Consider the following 14254-nt stretch of genomic DNA (forward strand, 5'->3'; position numbering starts at 1 on the left):
TGATTTTTGCCACATTTTTTTTTATAGCATTGCATATAACTTTTTTTTTTATTAGATCCATATGATTTATATGTAATGGTTTCAATTTTAAAATACAACGTCGCCAAAGCACACCAGACTATTTTCAATTCTACAAAGGCGCGACGGGGCACAATGTAATCTTTCCTAGGACCTTCTTAAAGCGGTGATCACAGGAAAATTGCTGCTACGACTTAGAAAACAGAGAAAGAGCATACAATCAATTGAGATTACACCGTTTCCGTGTGATTTAATTTGTTATTTAGACCCGTGTTATTCTGTTAAGTTACCCCCACTACAGTGCACATTTATTGAAATAACTGCTACAACTCAAAACCGGTTTACGATTTGGTGCTCGCTGGGTGGGCATTATCCCCAGTCCCGAGCTAGGCTAGCGGGGGAGCTAACTAACGTGAACTGCCGCTGCTCGGCCGTAAGCAACCACGCAGCAGTCAACCCGAGTAAGTTCATCATTTGTGTCTTTCCCCTGATGTACTATCTAGTCACCGGTTTGTACAGGTTTTTTTTTTTTACACCACGGAGGGTGTTTTGGAGTTAACTGTGCGTGGGACGCTATCTCGATTCAGCTAACCTTTCTGCCAACATCGGGGCTAAATTGTTAGCGTGTATTTATTTTCCTGAAACTCTTGTCAAGAGACAAAATTCACGTTTTAAGAATCGTCAACGTTTTGTACTGGCTGTTTTTTTTTTTAATATATATATATTTTTTTTCTCAAAGGTTTCGTTCAAAGACGAGATGTTTCAGTCATTTTTTTTTTTTTTTTTTTTTTTTTATTTAAATGAATGCCGATGGTTTTGGCGTGTTGTTGTAATTGTCGTGTCACCTTTCAATCAGCTGTCTGCGGCTGTTGTCAATTAACAAGCCAATTAAATGCTCGCGGCATTTGCAAAAAAAAAAAAACTGTCGCCACGTGAGTGAACTCGTCGTTAGTTTCAGTTTATTGTCAGTTTTCAGGGTGTTTCTGGAGGTCGTAGGTGCTGCGGTGTCGGTGTGGGCGTGTATTTTTACTGAACAACTTATTTTTTTTGGCCTGTTGTCGTTAAAATGTTAATTTAACAATGCACTATCTGCGATTAACAAATAATCACCGAGCATTAGTAAAAAACAACAACAACAAAGCGTATAGTGACGCTGTAGTGGCTTTGGTGTTGTGGAAAAACGCGTGGGTGAGACACTCAAGTGTTAAAATGGTAGGGAAACCCCGATTTTGATTATTGTTGTTATTGTTTTTTTGGTTTTTTTTCATGCAAACAAGTTTAAAATGTCATTTGTGTTTCTGGGCAGCGCTACAATGATGCGCAAAAAAAAAAAAAAAAAAGCTATCATTGATTGACATGAATGATAAATTGAGTAGCATCCACTGAAGCAATCAGTTAACCTGTATGGCTGTGTTTTCCAGTAGGAAGTGTCCAACCTATGATTCAACTAATGAAGATTAAAAAAAAAATGTTTCCCCTGACAGGTATAGAGTCATTACTGGGCAAGAAGCTTCTTTTTCCGCCTGAAATCAGTCATGGAGAAAGATGCTTGTGTCGAGCAGAAGAATGGTGACGCCACTGTGGACCAGTCTGAGCAACAGCCAGCAGCAGCAGCAGCACCTTTCAGATACACCAAGGTGATGAGAATACTTGTTGTATTATTGTTTAGGGGCCACTAAGTTCTTCCTAACACAACTTAACCATTATTAATTATTATACAGGAGGAGCTTCTGGAAATAAAAGAATTGCCAGTCTCCAATGAAAGGCCTGAATGTCTCGCTGAGAAATATGACAGGTAAGAATAAAATGACTGACCTTGCGTTTAAGAAATATTAATACCATCCCTTTGACTTAATTTTGACAGTAATTGGGTTAATTACATGACTGGTCATTGGTGTTCCCTCAACTAGTATGAGCTGATGAGAATGAGAAACCTAAAGTATTGTGAGTCTACAACACCAGTGAGTGTCATCTGCAGCTCTAAGATTACGTTGGAGTATATAGGCACCCTTTTTAGCTCCTTTATACAGGCCCGGTACTTTTACAACACAAAGTATTAATAGTAAGGCAAGTGTACATTGATAAGTTGAACACGAGCCAATGCCGTTCTGGCAACATGGTAGTATATTTTTATATCTAAAATATTTTCACCACTTCACCTTTACAGACAGGCTTTTCTGACAGGGAACCGAAGCTGTTGTATAGTTTTCGTCAATGTCAATAGGCACACGGCAACATAAACAAACTAATCAATCGAGGCAAGGGTCGAAACCAGAGCCTGAGTCAATTCCAGAGTTCTGCGAAGTACGATTATTGTTTTCGTCAAGAAGTCCAGTAGCTTTTGAAGAGTAACAGTGTGGTGTGTGCAAACTGAGAAACATCCCTACAGGGTTTGTAGTTCCTCTCATGGGAGCGCCAGAAATGTTTAGTGTGAAAGTGCCAAAGGAGATGAATCACTTTTGTCATTTTTAACAAAATAAAAATTCAGATTCTATTATAGGATATCATTTTTCACGTGTAAAACCATGAAAATACTGGCATTGTTTTTGACTGAGAGCTTAGGAATGCAGAAAATAGCACCTTGTCTTCACACACATCTGAAATTTGGACCACATCTCAGCATAGAAATCAAAGTATTCAAGTTAAGCCTTGTCCAACTGTCTGGAATGGTGTGTGTGTGTGTGTGTGTGTGTGTGTGTGTGTGTGTGTGTGTGTGTGTGTGTGTGTGTGTGTGTGTGTGTGTGTGTGTGTGTGTGTGTGTAACAGGGTTCACAAACCCATAGCAGGAGAACTAACAGTAGCCTGTGACCCGGTTGTGAGTAGATCAAGGAAGGTCCAAACAATATGCACTTTTCCCACACATAGACTTACTTGGTCAGGCCGCTCGGCTATATTTGGAGATCAATTTCAGCATTTTAACTCCTCAGAGAACAACACTGTCAAAGCGATTGATTAATGAGTGGACAATCTCCCCTCACTCCCTTTACTTCGTCTGCTCCAAACTGTGTCAGTGCAGCAGAGATTCAGCTCTGGCCTGGGTGAGACACACAGAGATCAGAAATTAGGTAAATAACATAAATACAATGTTTTGAACTGGACAACAGTGGGGCCAGAGCTATAAAGCGAGTGCCTGTCACTGAGTGAGTGAAGGATCAAAGTTACACCGCAGGTAAGATGAACGCTGCGACACTTCAAATTAACAGCCTCCAGTTTCACATAGGGTCCAGCCATATACTAGGTTTTGACCTAGACATGCGCTTCTTTCAGGAGGGGCAGGGGGTCCCAATTGAAGGGGAAACACTGGATTTCTCTCGTTAATTCTTATATTAGAATGATTTATTTGACACTTTTCAAACCTGTTTAGATCATTAGAGGCAGTGTTGGTTTGAGCCAGATGAGCAGTGGCCGTTCAGCAGTTTGAAACAGGCACATTCAAGGGAGATTTTGTTTTCCAAGTACACGTATTGTATGGATTGCATTCAGATTTGAATTTTTATGTTTCATCTCAGTTCACAGCTTTAATGTGACTTGTGTGTATGTTTCATAGTTAATGTTGCAAGGGGAAGAAAAACAAAAACAAAGCTAATCATATTAAGACTTTTACCCAGTGGAGAGTTCAATCAGTTTTTTTGTAAACTAGTTATGTACATCTTTAATTGTTGGTTCAAATGGTGTTTTTGATACAGTGAAGGTGTCTGGGATCCTGAGAAATGGCATGCCTCACTGTATCCCACTTCAGAGCGAAACTCTCCAGTGGAAGGTTTTAAGAAGGACTACGTGGATGATAGAGTTCCTTTGAAACGAAGAATCCCAGGTAAATGACTTGTGGCCAATACCAGAAATCTGCGCACTTAGAATTAAGCCAAAACAAATGTGAAATTTACCCTGTGCTCTTGGGAATCTTGAGGTCTACTAACAAGTCCAGAAGCAGAAAAAAATATTATCTTGCATAATCTTTTGCTATTGTGTTGCTCATTAATGAATATGCTGCAAAACGCAACTGTTTCCTTGTTGTAATGTGACTGTGGGTGTAGTCTGCGTACTCTAAATAAACCCAACCTATTTTCTTCATTTCGTCCAGATCCCCGTGAGCGGCTAAAGGAAGATGATCTGGATGTGATTCTGAGCCCACAGCGACGTAGCTTTGGAGGTGGATGTCAAGGCAATGCTGCACCTGCACCCCACCCTCGTCGCCCAATCAGCCCCCTGGAAAATAAGGAAAATGAGACCCTCCGTCTAGGAGGGGCACGCAGAATTGGCAGTGGACGCATAATTGCTGCCCGTGCCTTTGAGAGAGAAACCCGTGCAGAGAAGGAGAGGGAACGTGAGAGAGACTTTAAGGATAAAAGATTCAGGGTTGGTGTTCATTGCTTTCAGTCCATCCATAATGCATACCCCTTAGGGTTAGGATGTTGAGGCATACAATGCATTGAGGTTGCCATCTCTTTAAAAAGCCATTATGGAAGCCACATATAACCCTCAGTTTGTTTGTCAAAGCTACATTTGAAAATAAGATAATTTTAAGGATAACATTTGAAAGTTTTAAAAAGGTTTTTTTTAGACAATTGCATTCTAGCAATGTATACAAATATTTACTATCAACATGACAAGAATGGTGTTCTACTGTGTAATCGTTTGCAGAGAGATTTTGGTGACAAACGTGTGTTTAGCGAAAGGAGAAGGAATGACTCGTATGCAGAGGAGGAGCCAGAGTGGTTCTCAGCGGGTCCCACCAGCCAGTCTGAGACAATTGAGCTTATTGGATTTGACGACAAAATCCTGGAAGATGATAAACGCAAAACTAGGCGATCAAGGAAGCGGACAGAGTCCGTGAAAGAAGGTAGGTCAAAGCTTTGGTTGATATTTTTAAAAGTTTACCAACATGTATCATTCTTTGGAAAACTACCCTAATGTGACTATTATGTTAAAACTGTCACATTTATCCTGTGCAGCAGTGGAATGTAATGGTGGACTGGCTGAGGAGCAAGATGTGGGTTTGCAGTCGACAGCTGATCAGGAAGTTCCTCACCCTGATGTTTTGCCAGAGCAGTTGACTGGAGACTTTGACTTCAATGAATTCTTCAATCTAGAGAAGACCATGCCAGGACTGGCCTCTGTAAGTACTGAGGTGCACTGTGCTTTTGTACGGGTAAAAGGTGTCAACATCACAGATGGGTCTCATGAATAACTCTTAAAGCCTTATCAATGTTTTTTTTTTTTTTTTCTTTATGCAGTATTATAATCACTATAAGCTTAACAGTAGAAGTTTTCAAGTGCCCTCCTCCAAGCCAGACTTACAGGTTATTTATTTTTTAAACTTGTTTTATACAGTCTTTTAGTTGGTAGAGTTGCAGTTGTGGCCCAGTTTTAGCCTATTAATTTCAAGGTCTGCTCGTATCCCAAGTTTATGTTTTATAAAACTGAATAAGCTGATTTTAAATTGAGTGTGCAAATACTATGTGTCAGCTGGATATCACTGAACTTGGTCTTTGGAGAGTACTGTCGCTGACTGGTGTACTTTCATGATATTTTCTTTGGGCTCTTGTAGAGGGTCAACGAAAGGTTAAAAAGGTATCGACAATCCAAATTTAAGCCCATCATTTAAAGCTACGTTAGACCCTCCGACTGACTGGAGAGATCCAAACTCAATGAAAATGTCGTGTACTGGCTAGTTTGTGGCAATAAATTATAAAGGGTCAAACAGCAGTGCATTCACTGCCCTCAGGCTTCTAGCACATTTTGTGCTGAATCAATGCTCTAAATGCAAGTTCCTCATTTGATCTCGCACCCTTTGTTAGGCAGATTTTTGTTTCCCAGTCTGTTTTACAGGCTCCTGTTTCTGTCTTGCAGATGATAGAGGATGTTTTGGGAGAAGGCCCTGTATCGGCTAGCCGCTTCAGTCAGTGGTTCTCCAGTAATCTGAGCCCATCAGGCAGCCGGTCCAGCAGTTTGCGGTCCACCCCTCATGAGGAGCTGGAAAAACTTGCAGGTAAGGGATTTGATTTCACCCAAAGGAAGGTCCTGTAAGGGCTAATTATTGGGTTCAACGTCCCCGTGTGCTAACTGATGCAGATTTTGAATGTGTGCATTAACGGCAGACGTGCACAGACGTTTCATTCATACTACAATTGAGGTGCGTGCCGGTCTGCTCCATGGACTTGAAGCAGGCCGGTCAGTGCTCAGGATTTCGAGAGAACAAACTGCAGCACCTGCAAAGTCCAGCAGCATCTCCTTCAATTACAGACAGACCTACTCTGTTGTTCTCAAAGCTGCATATGATGCACATTATTGCTTCACAATGTCGGACGTGGGGGCAGATAGTTGTGAAAGTCATGGCTGCTTATTTTGGAATTAACATCATCTGTGTGTCCGTGAAAGATTATAAAGGTTTGAAATGTCTTTGCACAGCCTTTCCTCAAAATAAACATCCATATTGTTTTCCTGGTGCATACGCAGTAAGCACACTTGGTCACAAATTTTGGGCTGCATGTGGATGTTTCCAGCGACTTCTGCATGGATCCTTGCGAACTTGGCCAGATGATGAAATTTACGTCACGCAGACCTTTGTGGACATATAAAACACAAAGTGGCCTTAACTGTGCAGGAATAGCACTCTTTGGGGAAGCTGTGTGTCGGTAGCCCCGCTCCCCCCGCCTATTGCTCACAGCATCAGGCCTCACTGTGATTATGCTGAAGCGTAGCCAAAACAATTATGCAGTGAATTTGGGTCTGGTATGACCAGGCTAGTATTTTCACAGGCTTCAGAATTAAAACCCCAAGATCAGACACATTTTCTTCAAAAGCAGCCTTAATGATTCCTGAGAAACGAGTGCAATTCTGCATTCTTGCTTTGTAGTGTCTATCCATAAAAAGACTTAAATTACTCTGTTGGATGTCCTAAATCTTGAACTGTTTTGCTTCTTTGAAGGGCTTGAGCCACGATGCAGATCCCCCAGCCAGGGCCCGGTCTCCTTCTTCACACCTATTCAGTCATCGGAGTGCAAGGAGAAGGTGGACATTCTGGAGCTCCTGCACAAAGCCAAAATAGACCTGAAGCCCCTTCTTTCCACCCTCTCGGTCAACAAGGCTCGGTTACGGGAAAGTAGTGAGTGCCAGTTCATTACAACTTTTCCACAGCCGAGTTGTACTGAAAGTGTCGTCTGACTTGAAAAAAATCTTAAGCCTCGCTTTTTAGTGTTTAAAGTGACGTACATCCTCTTAGACAAATCACGCTTTCAGGTGTCTTTGACAGTTTTCCTGTGCCAATTAGTGCTTATCGTTGCATCTCTAATGCAGTGTATTACATCCTGCTGCTAAGTTCTTACACTCTCTGAAGACAGTAGGCTTTTTTTTTTAATTTATTTTTTTATAACCTTTAAAGTTTCTTACTGTTTTTGGCTTGATCACCCTTTCAGATCATTCAGTCTCTGCTACTTAGGAGTCCTATTACAGCTCTTAAAATCTGAGTTTTATCAGATGGAGTTCTAAGAATGTTTTTTAAATTTTCACATAATTAAAATGAAATGGTAACTTCCGAATTCACTAGTGGACCTTTTTTTGTTTTGACAGTGCTACAAAACTCAATATACTTATCTATTTTCCTCTCCAGCCAACTGTGGAGTGGTGCTCTCCCTGGAGGAGGTGGAGGGAGAGATGAAAGGGATGAAGCTTCACTCTGAACCACACGGCCAAATAAAAAGAAAGATGGCACCTCCACAGAAAGGAAATGGCACGCCCTTCATGGCTGAGCATTTAGAGAATGCTTTAACTGGTGGCTCCAGCAGTCGTCCACGCTCACGTGACACAGACATGTCGGCCTTCAATAAACTGGTCAGCAGCATGAAGGCAAGTGGAACTCTGCCAACTCACCCCAAAACCAACACAAACAATGTAAGTATTATTGTATATACTGTTTTATGTTGCCACAGGTTTACACTGGATAAGTAACATCGCTGTGCATGTTGCGTTTGAGCGCCTAAAATGGGACCCTGTGTAATGCTACATGCAAGCTTTCAAATTTGAACAACCCTTTCTGAAAAATGTCATGAACGAGAAAACGATGGGCATAAATTTGATTAACTGTTTTGGATATTGTGGGGGGGGTTTTTTTCATATATTTTGAAATGCCAATTCTGAAAACTGTCCTTTTGTGTAAAAGAAAAAAAAAGATAGTGAAAAAATAAATTGGACTTTTTAAACTACTGAGATGAATACCATGTAAAATGTAGCTGGACAAAGAATCTTTTAGGGAAAATTACATTGGTGTGTTAATCCAAAGCATTATGGGCTTGGACATGTGCGTATCCATCTCAGTGGGATTGCCGTTTTGCAGTTTAGTGAGGAAACTGTATTGCGTCGCACCACATTTTCATTCTCTCTGTACACAGCAGCAACCCTCCGAGCAAGCTGTGGTCACTTTGTCTGATGCTCAAGTACAGCAGAAGAACATTTTCCAGGTGCGTATGTTGATGATCTTAGGATAGTATTGACAAACATTCAGTACAGATCTACTCTGAATATATCTTCAATGTTGGTAGAACCAGACTAATTGTAAGGCCAAAAGCAGGGAAAAACAGTTTTGTGCAGCAGATGGAATGTAAACCAAAGAGCAAGAAAAAAACAACAACAGCTGCTAATTTGTGGCACGGTCTTGCTGCCACCAGTGTTGGTTAGGGAGGTTATGAGAATACATATTTCAGCACCAAGATGATGACAAAATTCTTAAATGCTTATGTAAACTAGAGGTTGTTCCTGTGGGTGAAAATGTAAAGTCTATACAAGCAGTTTGGTACAAACAGTATACTCTTTCTATAAACATTGTTTATACCTGTTCAGGTATTGTTTTTTTTTTTCTTTCTTTTTTTCCCCCCCCAAGATAAGGAAATCTGATGTGCAACTTAAGTTTTCAAATATGACCAAACTGCAAAGATGAAATGTCTGACAACACTTTGACCTTGTGAGTGCTACATCAAAGAGTGTAGATGTACTTGAGCTTCTGAAGATGCTTCCTAGGTCCCAAGTCGGTAAATTTCCACAGTGAACTTTGAGAAAAAAAACTTGATACAAATGATATTTCTTTGTCCAGTTTTGCACTTAAATCTAACTGCCAGAGTTGTAATGTTAACATAAATTTTTCTTCTTGGGAAATGTACGTTCTTTGTTTTATAGGAGCTCTTGGGAGGCCGTAGTAGCTCCCCCACGCAGCTTGGCAGTCTGTTGCGCAGCTCTGAGGCTCAAGAAACTTCTGCCCCGCTCCATGCCCTACTACACAAGGGCCCTTCAGCCCCTCTCTTTCCCCAGAGGGCCCCATCACCTGACTACTTCAATAGTCGGTTGCAAACTTCTGCAGGTAAGTTCACCTTAAAAGTCTTTAAGAGTCCGTGTTGTATGCACTGATGTTCTCTTTATCCACCAGGCTTCACCTGCATATTCGTACGACCCCCAAAAATGATTTGCACTCTTAAGTGATCCCAAATGTTTTCTCAGGAAATGATTGTCCTCGAATTACATTTTAGTAGATGGCAAACTGGATCATGAAATGTCTCTTCTTCCTTTCCTGCTTCAAGGATTCCCTGTTGGTCCTCAGCCCATACTGCCAGAACAGTTTGCTGACTTGCACAGGTCCATCAGCCCAGTATCAGCTGCACAGCAGCAGGTAACTCAAATGTTTGAATGCAGTGGACTTGGATTCATAGCTTTGTTGTTGGATAACTGAAAAGATATTTCACACATAATGTTTATTTGGTTTTATTTGCTCATATGTGAATACATAACTGTGTATTGTATATGTAAATTACCATCAAATTTGAAAAAACATATTTTACACATTGTTTGATGTCGTGTACACGGTATGGGAGTTTTCAGTGAAACAGAAGTCACATTGACAGCCCAAATACCTAGCTGTAAAATAAATAAAAAAATGTTTTGCTTTTAATTTCAATAATGCAATAACTTGCTTATGATACAGTACAACTTGTTTGAGAAAGGTAACACGTCCTGATATCTGCTGTGTATTGTTCGTCCAGATGAGGGTGCTTTCTATGCCTGTGAATCAGGCTGACCTGGAAGCTCTGGCGTTCCAGCAGGACCTTGCTTTACATGCCCACCACTCATTCCAGTCAGGCTACAACAAACAATCCCTGGACATGTCTTTTCGCAACAGGTTTGTGTTGAGCTTTTTTAATTTTTTTTTTATTCAATTCTATTCTCATATTGCCCATTATCGATATATTCATGATGAAATAATACATGTTAAATGTGATTGATGCTTCCTTGTTTATTCAGCAATCTTAAAATCCTACAGTATTAAGGACACATTTGTATTGGACTACAGGTTTTAGCAACTAGAATGATGGTAAATGTATCTTGGTCTGTTGCATGTTATTGCAGTACAACCATTAGTTTTCCTCTTAACAACCACGGTAATTATTTTGCTACCTATTTGCAAACATCGGTGTACTAATTTTATGCATATAAACGAAGATGACGAGGTGACGTGGTTGCTGCTTATATATGGCACGTGTGTGTGTGCGCGTGTGATCCACAGGCCACAGCGTGTTAATCGCTCCCCAGGACCTCAACCTGCTGGAAGAAACTCTCCAGGAAATCCGGTCACCAGCATGGTGAGCATAAATGTTACTCGCCACACTGGTTTTTCAGTAGTTCAGTAAAGACTAACTTCTCAGTATTGGGAGTATTAATTTGTTGTTGTATTTTTTTTTTTTTTTTTAACACGGCAGTTGTCCCCGTCATTTACACCAACATCTGTGATCCGCAAAATGTATGCGACTAAAGAGAAAAGCAGAGATGAACCATCGAGTCGTTCCGAGAGCAAGGAGGACGCGGCGGCACACTCTCAAGGAGGTACAAAGGAATTATTTACCTACAACCACTTGATTTTACCTTTTTCAGTTGAAGTAATGCAGTACTATAATATTGAAAATGTGGGTTGCGTTTACAGGCAGCAGCTCCCCAAAGCTATACCTGGAAGCAATGGATGGAAATGTTGCCCAGTCAGGGGGAGTAAAGACCGGCTCGCAGACCTTGCATAGCAAGGACCAAGAGCGTCTCAGATCTGGCTCCACCGGACATCATACGGCCGCTATGATACCTCCAGGACCTTCCTCATCTTTTCCTCGACCAATGTACCCGGTACCGCTGCTATCCCATGTACCCGTGGTGCGCCCTCCTCCTCAGCTCCACCCTAACATGGTTCAAAGAATGCTGGCGCAGGGTATCCAGCCCCAGCAGCTCGGACCTGCCCTTGTGCAAGCAGGTTAGTGTTATTTCCCCAAACACTCTCATCTTTTGTACAAACCTGTATATTTAACCGTTACAGCTTTTTGTAAATGACCTGATGTTACAGCTTTGACCTAGATTAGTTTCTGATGGACTTTTTTTGAATTGTACTTTCAAGGTATATTTCCATCACATGTTGACCTTGCACAACTTCAAGGCTTGCCTCCTGCCCTGCTGGGACAACCGCTGTACCCTCTTGGTGCAACAGGTCATCCACTTCTACCTCCCAGAGCCAATACTCAGATACAGTTAGCAGTAATGCAGCAGCAACTTCAGCAACAAAGACCAAGTGAGTGGAAAAATTGTCAGCTATTACGACTCGGTGTGAGCATGTGGTAGCAGCAGCATTATGTCTCTACAGTAGTTTTGGATTATCTAAATGTTTACAACTTGGCGTGTCAGTACTCTGCTTCTGCACGGGACTCTTAGATATTCAAGTGATTCTGCATGAAGAAAGTATTTTGTAATTTACAGGCTTTCAGTTTTCAAACTGTACAAAGTGCCAAGCACTGATCAGAAACTATTGTACTGTGCTTGAACATAATATATCATATATCTTTATAATATGGTATTTGTGTCAGCAATTGGATTACATTATTTTGTCTTATCTTGCAGTGCATCCCAGTCAGTCACAGAGCCAAGGCCCCCACCGGACAAATGGCTCCCAGCGACACGAGGCCAGCCCCCCTCTAGGCCTCTCCAAGTGGTTTGGATCAGACGTGCTAGAGCAGCCGCTGCCCTCCATGCCGGCCAAGGTCATAAGTGTAGATGAATTGGAGTTCCGGCCATAAGAACCAAAAAACAATGTGCTGGAAAGTGAGATTTTTTTTTTTTCCCCCCCTTTTGCCCATCTCCACCTCCTCATTACCATGAAAATGTGAACTTTAGTTTGAAAGACAGTGCACAGAACGGGACATCCTAACCATACCATGCTTCGTCTTAAACCTTGAAGTCACTGCTTTTGAAGAGATGAGTGATGGAGAAATGTATTGCCAGCTGAGTGATCTTTGTTGTTTTTTTTTTTTATTATTTGTTTTTTGTATTAGACTCTGCACAGTAAATAATGTATAGGCCCAATTGTACAGACCGTGGGAAGAATCTTATTCTGTGTATATAGCTATGGTGTTTTTCTTGGTAAGGGGAAGTGTGAAACAATCCTGCAGTTAAACTGAAAACTGCGAGAGACAAAGTCACCAAGAGCTGGTAGCATTCCTTTGTCGTGTCCACCTTAATTTTCCCCTGAACTACACTGAGAGGGCCACTGTTGGTGGGAATTGTTGGGTTGATGAGTAACTTTAGTGCATACTTCCACCTTTCCTTTGTGGCATGGGCTAGTGGCCCTTTTCTGTAGAAATGGAGTATTTCAAGACGCCTCCAGGGGATACAGAGAGCTGGTTGTGCCTTTTTGTTTTGTTTTTTTTCCTTTTAACTGTATCCTCTCCAATCCTACCTGTCACAAGGGGGGGCAGCACTGCTCACACAGTCATTTTTGAGGGTGGTTGGGATTCAGTTTCTTTTTGTGTGCTATTAAGTTATAAAAAGCACAGATAGAGTTAATAAATAAAACCTTGAGTGAAAAGCTTTAATTGTTTTTTTTCTAAATGATTTTGTTTTCTCTATTTATTGCTGGTTTGAGCTCAGTGGGTGAATGCGTACTCCTGACACTTTATTAGGTACACCTGTACAATTTCACACGGTAACGAGACACCTAGTTGGCTTTAAATTTGACCTCTGCCAAGCTTATGAAAGCCTAACTGTTATTTCAGGTGTTATTTCAACTATGTTAATGATGAGGTCATACTTTGTGGTGGTGTTATTCTGGACTGTATTCGACTGAAATGTGTATAATTTTTTGCCTACCTGTTTTGCATGTACGTACACGCGTGGAGTAAATTATGAAGAGATAATGCAGCACAGAACCACTAACTACAATCCCATTTATAACATAGTTGACTCTTGGTATCAACAAAACTGCATTGGAGGCTTTATAATTTGTCTTGGATCACATTAGATTTTATTTTACAGGTTTACCTATTAAAATGAAAAAAAAAAAATGGTTTGAGAGTAAATCTGAACCTTGTAGCTATTCAAAACTAGTGAATGCGATTTATGTATTTACTCTTAATGGACTAACTTGAAAATTGCTAAAAAAAAAATTGTCCTACATCTTCTTTCCTGTCACCCAAAATATTGGGACATAGAATATTTTAGTTGTGCCGATTTATACATCTAATTACCGGAGTTTCTTCAACACTTCGGGTGTCGAGAGACCAATCAATCATCTAGGTGGATTAACTGTTTATATTGATTTATTGTAGATATTATAGCATCCGGATAAATGGCAAAACATGATTGCATAAATGTCAAAGATGTGTTTGGGGTTTTTAAGAAATATTGTCTTTACATGTTTTGAAATTGATCACAAAAGCTTTAATAATCACATTTAAGGTATGCTTATGTATTAAAAAAAAAAAAAATCCAGTATTAGTCAGGTTCGGGTCCAATAAATGGGCTTCTTTTTTTTTGTACTTTCTACTAATTATATTTTAATTTGATCATTTGTAATGCTATGGTAGGTGGTGATGGTGGACTAGATTAGGTTACTAATAACCTGCCCCCCTGTAGAGGAGTAGACCCAATTTGTCATTCAGTGTCTTCCCACTTTGGGATTGTATATTTGAAAAAGAACTGATGACATATTTTCACTCGGAACAACATAAAGATCATGCTAAACATGTACAACCAATTCTCCAAACTAATCAGCCCTTCAGTTATTTCCACAGATTATGGGAGTCGATATGTTCGTCATCGCTTGATTTCGGCGTTTCATACTTTCCCGGGGATATTTTGTTTTTGTTTTTATTGTCTTGTAGTGAAGCCAGCGTTTACCTGACGGTGACTCGTGTATTATTATGAGGCATCGCGTGTGTTTTAAATG

The 14254-nt window shown here is 40.6% G+C and overlaps 1 protein-coding gene across 5 annotated transcripts; it reads left to right on the forward strand.

The window, feature by feature from the left end:
- Nucleotides 1–180: 180 nt before the first annotated feature.
- Nucleotides 181–12902, forward strand: eif4enif1 (eukaryotic translation initiation factor 4E nuclear import factor 1). 5 transcript variants are annotated; one of them, XM_069143988.1, is made up of 19 exons: nucleotides 181–479; nucleotides 1503–1655; nucleotides 1740–1813; nucleotides 3705–3832; nucleotides 4100–4374; nucleotides 4660–4858; nucleotides 4971–5134; nucleotides 5869–6007; nucleotides 6947–7123; nucleotides 7628–7908; nucleotides 8406–8474; nucleotides 9187–9367; nucleotides 9585–9673; nucleotides 10044–10180; nucleotides 10565–10640; nucleotides 10758–10881; nucleotides 10979–11293; nucleotides 11435–11605; nucleotides 11932–12902. In XM_069143988.1, exons 2-19 carry the CDS (start codon nucleotides 1554–1556, stop codon nucleotides 12105–12107), a joined length of 2877 nt encoding a protein of 958 aa, XP_069000089.1. In that variant the 5' UTR covers nucleotides 181–479; nucleotides 1503–1553; the 3' UTR covers nucleotides 12108–12902. The 5 variants fall into 5 exon arrangements, with proteins under 5 accessions (XP_069000089.1, XP_069000098.1, XP_069000105.1 ...); XM_069143997.1 differs by having other exon boundaries at nucleotides 8409–8474; XM_069144004.1 differs by having other exon boundaries at nucleotides 7628–7863.
- Nucleotides 12903–14254: the final 1352 nt, after the last annotated feature.

This window comes from Embiotoca jacksoni, unplaced genomic scaffold, assembly GCF_022577435.1.
Source record: "Embiotoca jacksoni isolate LCO1_2020_lvr unplaced genomic scaffold, fEmbJac1.0.p SCAF_1, whole genome shotgun sequence".
NCBI classification, from domain to species: Eukaryota; Metazoa; Chordata; class Actinopteri; family Embiotocidae; genus Embiotoca; species Embiotoca jacksoni.